The 6,865-nt window shown below is 44.1% G+C and overlaps 1 protein-coding gene across 1 annotated transcript; it reads right to left on the bottom strand.

Moving 5' to 3' along the window:
- Positions 1-455: 455 nt before the first annotated feature.
- LOC135974597 (olfactory receptor 14A16-like) lies at positions 456-1,376 on the bottom strand. The gene has a single exon (XM_065563017.1). It carries the CDS (start codon positions 1,374-1,376, stop codon positions 456-458), a length of 921 nt encoding a protein of 306 aa, XP_065419089.1.
- Positions 1,377-6,865: the final 5,489 nt, after the last annotated feature.

Below are 6,865 nucleotides of genomic sequence, written 5' to 3'. Positions count from 1 at the left end.
CAAAGGGAGGGAAATGATTGTGATACACCCAGAAAATACTGGCAAGTGACCTGCACTACACTCTGGAGATGAAAGCGAAACCCTCCTAAGGTCCCTGCCAATCTGAACGGGGGAGAAATTCCTACCTGACCCCCAGATGGTGATCAGTTAGATCATGAAAATGTGGGCAAGAACCAGCCAGGCACGCACCTGAGAGAGAGACTGGCTTGGTGCCACCTCAGATCCCTGCCACATCCCACCCAATGGGCCATCTCCAGCTAGGGCCGCCAAATCACCCCAGCGGCAATGACATCAGCGGAGTTAATTTAGATTTGCATTGGTGCAACTAGGTCAAAATCAGACGTGTTTGTGTGCAATCTGTGTGGTTATGAAAATAACTGACATTAATGAATAGCTAAAGATACTACATAAGCAAACTTTAATTAGAGAAAGACAGAAAATTAATTCTTGGTGAATTACCTACACCCAGTCAGTCTTCTCAGGGCAGCTTTGATCTCTTTGTTCCTCATGCTGTAGATAATTGGATTCACGATTGGTGGCAATACGGAATAAAGAACAGCCGCCACAAGATCCAGAGCAGATGGGGAGCTGGAGGTGGGTTTCAGGTAGGCAAAGGCCACAGTGCAAACAAACAAGGAGACCACAGTGAGGTGAGGAAGGCAGGTGGAGAAGGCTTTATGTCGTCCCTGCTCAGAGGGGATTCTGAGCACTGATTTGAAGAGCTGAACATATGACACAATCATAAAAACAAAGCAGACTAAGACTGAACACACACTAAATGCAAGTACCCCAACTTCACTAAGATAGGAGTCAGAGCAGGCGAGCTTGAGTAGATGGGGGATTTCACAGAAGAACTGATCCACCATGTTGCCTCCACAGAAGGTCAATGCAAACGTGTTCCCAGTGTGTAGTACAGAGTTGAGAATCCCACTGATCCAGGCACCAGCTGCCATTTGGACACAAGCTCTGCTGTTCATCATTGTGTCATAGTGCAGTGGTTGGCATATGGCAACATATCGGTCATACGCCATGACAATGAGAAGGGAAAAATCCGGTGTCACAAAGAAGACTAGGAAAAAGACTTGGGCAACACATCCAGCATAGGAAATGAACCTGGTGTTCATGAGGGAGTTGGCCATGGATTTGGGGACGGTGACAGAGATGGAGCCAACGTCTAGGATGGACAGATTCATCAGGAAGAAGTACATGGGGGTGTGAAGGTGGTGGTCGAAGGCGATGGCCATGAAGATAAGAAGATTCCCCACCAGGGCTGCCAAGTACATCACTAGAAACCCCACAAAGTGCCAAATCTGCAGCTCCCGAACATCAGAGAATCCCAGGAGAAGGAACTCGGTCACGGTGGTTCGGTTGGACATTTTCTTTCTCAGGACATCGTGTGATGGTTGCAGAGGGAGGAACAAGAGCAAGGGCCAGGATTAGATCAGTAAAATAACTCTCCTTTTGTGAAAACCACCTGAATTTCCTTGAGTCAGACCCTCAGCTCAATGGACTCCAGTGCAGTGACTACTAATTTACACCAGGGTGATGGAGAGGAGAATTAGGAATAATTGCTTTTGAGGTATTTGTATATCTCTGTCACCCAAAGGTGGGCGAACTATGGATAATCTTGTATAAATGTTTCTATCCATATTTTACTGAGGGGAATCGGGTGTCTGGCTGGCCAGATTCTGCTGTCAGGGGCATTGCTGCCAATGTGGGGTAATTTCACAGCATGCCATGGAATTACTCCCCATTTATACTGCTCTAAATGGGAGCAGCATCTCGCATGGAGGTGACCAAACCCAGCCATAATTACGCGGTAAACTCTAATCATGAATACAGCTCAGGAGTCCTGATGCCCCGTCCCCAGTTCTAGCCATTTTCCATGCTCGCTGCGAGAGACAGACATTCCAGCTCCCCTCCTGCTTCTCTAACCACTCAACTAAACTACCTTCCAGAGCTTGGAAGGGAACCCAGGAGTCCTGACTCCCAGTTTGCCCCCTGCTCTAACCTACTAAATGCAACACGCCTTCCGGAGCTGGAAATACAGGACAGGGGTTCTTGCTCTACCCAGTGGACTCAACTCTTCCCAGAGCTGGGAACACAAGTGAGGTGTCATGACTCCCAGTCCCCTCCTCTAATGACTACATCAGACTGCATCTCAGCCTCTGTCCCAGGGACTCTCCACTGCCATCAGGAATGACTGCTGTGAGTGATAATGGAGAGTCATTGGGCCAGGGTAGGGGCGTGAGAGTGATTCGCCAGCGTGGTACTTGGGACACTCACCTGGTGTCTGGTAGAGCCAAGTTCATGTCCCTGCTCCAATGACTATTTAATTATTGATACAAAGTGGAGCAGCTTCAACAGGAGAGACTGAGACCGTCTCATTTCAGAACAGCAAGGGCCAGGATTAGATCAGTAAAATAACTCTCCTTTTGTGAAAACCACCTTAATTTCCTTGAGTCAGACCCTTAGCTTCTGAAGATTGAAGTAATATGGGAATGAGAATGGGGGAAACAGTCCCGCTGATTCCAATGGAGTTACTCCTGATTTACACTGGGGTGAGAGAAAGTAGAATCAGCTCAATGGGCTCCAGTGCAGTTACTCCTAATTTACACCAGGGTGATGGAGAGGAGAATTAGGAACAATTACTTTTCAGGTATTTGTATACCTCTGTTACCCAGAGGTGGGCGAACTTTGGATAATGGTGTATCAATGTTAATATTCTCAGTTTACTGAGGTTAATCGGGGGTCTGGCTGGCCTGATTTTGGTGTCAGGGGCACTGCTGTGAATGTGGGGTAATTTCACTGCATGCCATGGAATTATTCCCCATTTATACTGCTCTAAATGGGAGCAGCATTTTGCATGGAGGTGACCATACCCAGGCATAATTACACATTAAACTCGAGTCAGGAATACAGTTCAGGAGTCCTGATGCCTCGTCCCCCCTTCTAGCCGAATTTCCATGCTCATAGCGAGAAACAAATGTTCTGGCTCCCCTCCTGCTTCTCTACCCACTCAGCTAAACTCCCTCCCAGAGCTTGGAAGAGAAACTAGGAGTGCTGACTCCCATTTCGCTCCCTGCTCTAACCCACTAAATCCAACACCCCTCCCGGAGCTGGAAATACAGGCCAAGAGTTCTGGCTTTACTCACTAGACTCAGCTCCCTCCCACAGCTGGGAACAAAGTGAGGTGTCATGACTCATAGTTCCCTCCTCTAGCGTATACATTAGACTGCATCACAGCCTCTGTCCCAGTGACTCTCCATTGCCAAAAGGAATGATTGCTGCGAGTGACAATGGAGAGTCATTGGGCCAGCGAACGCAAGTGAGAGTGATTCTCCAGCGTGGTACTTGGGGCACTCACCTGGTGTCTGGCAGAGCCAAGTTCAAGTCCCTGCTCCAATGACTATTTAATTATTGATACAAAGTGGAGCAGCTTCAACAGGGGAGACTGAGACAGTCTCATTTCAGAACAGCCCATAGCCTAGCGGCTCAGGCACCCTCCTGTAAATTGGGAATTCAAATCCCTTCTCTTCATCAGTCAGAGGGAGGGATTAAATCTGAGTTTGTCACAGGCCATACGAGTGCCCTAACCACTCAGCTTTAAGTTATGAGGGGTGCCAGTCCCACAGTCTTTATGAGAGACAGAAATAGAACCCCCCAGTTCTGGCTCCTCTACACACTGGACTGAATTTCCTCCCAGAGCCACATATAAAACTCTGGAATCCTGGCTCTCAGTCCCTGCGACTCTTACCCACTTGACCCCACTCCCTTTCCAGAGCTGGGGATTGAATCCAGGCTCCTAGTCCCCACTACTGCTAACCCACTTGACTCAACTACCTTTGCAGCAATCTAATAGACAGATGAAACAATAAACTGAGAACTAGACACAAACTGATGCTAGATAGAGAGATAGATAGTTTGATAGATCTAACAACAAACTAACAAAGAGACACAAGTAAGAAAAGATACAGAGAGTGAGAGAGAAAAACAGAACGAACCCAAACTAACAGGTAGATAGAGAAGTATAAACAAACTAATATAGAGAGAAAAGTATAAACAGACAGATAGACAGAAATAACAAGAAACTAATGTATACAGAGAGAAAAGCAACAACGAGCCGATAGTGTTTGTCACAATTTTTGGAGAATTTTAATCTAAACCCTCGATCCATTCTAAAAAATGTGTCAATTTGATCAATTCCCCCACTCCCTATAGAATGAAACTGAGGCACGAATATTCTGCCCCCTCTTTCCTAAGGTAAATGTTTTGGACTGCCTCAGTTTCCCATGCCCAAATTGAGGTAAGAGTAAAAATATGAAAAAAAAATCTATTCCTTAAAATGCCACTCTGTAACTCACCAATATATTTCATTGCAAGAGCAAACTTACGGTGCCGGTCTGTGTGGAATCCTCCCAGACTGAGATGTCTTTTCTCCTCCAGCTACAGACTGCAATTGGTTACCCCTCTCTCTCTAGCCCCATGCCCACCGCTCTATCGATCTATCTCTCTAACTAATGCCCCTGTCACTGTATTATGAGAGGCTGTTCCCCCCTCATACTGAGGCTGAGCTGCTGCAAATACAGTGAGATCTGTGCTCTCTGCAGATGAGCTGTGTGTCAAAAACGTTGGTGCTGTGGGAAGGTGATTTATCCATGTCTGTTTACTACGGGTTTGTCGGACTCACACCCTGGAGCCCTCAAGGGCTCAGAGGCAAGAATTAATTTTCTTGCCCTCTAGTTCCCTGGAGAGTTTGCAGAAACTAAAATAATCACAATTAAAACAAGGCAGCAGGGTCTTGAGGAAAGATTGTGAAGCAAACACTAAGGGCACACAGGACTGTACTCCAGACATCTGGCAACAATTCCTAGCCCTGCCGCTGACCTGCTGTGTTACCTTGGGAAAGTCATTCCCTAGGGCTGTCTTTCTCCTCCCACCCTTTGCCTGTCTTTTCTACTGGAAGTTTTTTGGGGCGGAGACTGTGTCTTACATAATATAATGGGCCTCTCATATCAGGTGCAACTATCAGATAATTAATTCATTATTAAAAAGCTAAGGGTCAAGGTGTCCTGAGATCTGATCCCAACTATTCCCCTGACTTTGTTCAGTCTCTTCACCGCGCCATTCCTCAGTTTGTCATCTGTCCAATGGGCATAATAGTTACTTGGAGGATAATTCATAATGAGTGGTGATGGTGGGAGGAAGTCATTTTTGGTATTATGAAAACCTGGAAATGGAAAACATTTTTGTATATTTTTTCAGGTTTGGTGGGGAAAGTTTTCAATATCAGAAATCTTTTCCCAAAACTATAAAATGTTTACCATAAACTTGCATTTTTACTAGAGAAGTTTATTGAAAACCAAACACTTTTCAGAGTCCAGTTTCATTTTTTTGCCCACCCCCCATCCAAAAGCAATATTATGGGATGTTACTGAACAATGACAATTCCCATAAAAATATAGTTTCATTTTTGACCAGCTTTAATAATGAGTAATTAAAACTAAATTAAATGCATTTGAGTTGATGTGGGTGCAGCATTCATTGCAATTTTATTTGATAGCATCTGCTTGTCATAGGAACTGTCTAACTAAGTAAGATGTTTTGACCATCCAGTCCAGTATTCTGTCCCTGATAGCGGCCAGTACCACCAGATTCAGAGGAAAGGTTAAGAGGCCCCTTACAGGACAGTTCTTGAATAACCTGCCCATGGCGGAGTCTCATCATCAGCTTGTGAATGGTCTATGGCGTGAGGAGTTTTATCATAGAGTTTTATCTACTCCAAAGTAACTACATGCTCTCATTATCCAGATAGGCTGAAATATTCAAAGGAACATACTGGATTTGTGTGTCTAAATGCCATTGGCTTTTGACAGGAGAGGAGTGCCCAGCTCCTTTAATCCTCTTTGAATATCTCGCTTAGTTTATTATTAATTACTTATTTTGTAGATTCCATCACTGACAATTTTCAAATGAAGATTGGATGTTTTACTAAAGGAGCTGCTCTAGGTATTATTTTGGGGATGTTCTGTGGGCTGGGTTATACAGGAGGTCAGACTAGACAGTCACTATGGTCCCTTCTGGCCATGGAATCTATTAATCTAATTTGATCTCCACCAAAAGTAGGAACAACATTTTTCCAAAAATTGACAAAATGGTAGATTTTTTAAAAAAGATTCTAAATTTCTATGAATTAAAAAAAACATTTCTTTAAATAATGGTGTAGGAGGATTCTGATCCTCTCTCCTGTTTTTGACCAGATTTATTCAAATTAATTCTGGGAGATTTTAGCTGAATTAGGCAACACATCAGGGTAACACAACTCCACCTCTCTCATGGTGATGTCGGCTATTTTGTGTTCCTGGAGGGGCCAACATGACCGGTGATGGGATTTTCAAGGTAGCCTATAGATATTTGGACACCATATATCAAAATATCAAAAATTCCAATTAGTTTTAATGGGAATTGGTCATCCCAGGCCCCTAGGTGAAAATCTCCACCCATAGTTTTACGATCAAAACGTGCAACACTTTTCTGGTGGCATTTTTAAGGCTATTATTCAATATTTTTTTAACGACTTGGATAATGGAGGAGAGAATATGCTTATAAAACTTGCATGTGACACCAAGCTGGGAAGGGTTGCAAACACTTTTGAGGACAGGATTAGAATTCGAAATGACCTTGACAAATTGGAGAATTGGTCTAAAATCAGCAAGAGGAAATTCAATAAAGACAAGTGCAAAGTTCTTCTCTTACCAAGGAAAAATCAAATGTACAACTCCAAAATGGGGAATCACTGGCTAGAGTGGATCACAAATTGAATGAGTCAACAATGTGATGTAGTTGCGAAAAAGGTTAATATCAT

This window comes from Chrysemys picta, chromosome 12, assembly GCF_011386835.1.
Source record: "Chrysemys picta bellii isolate R12L10 chromosome 12, ASM1138683v2, whole genome shotgun sequence".
In the NCBI taxonomy this organism is placed as follows: Eukaryota; Metazoa; Chordata; order Testudines; family Emydidae; genus Chrysemys; species Chrysemys picta.
This window is presented reverse-complemented; position numbering and strand designations above follow the sequence as displayed.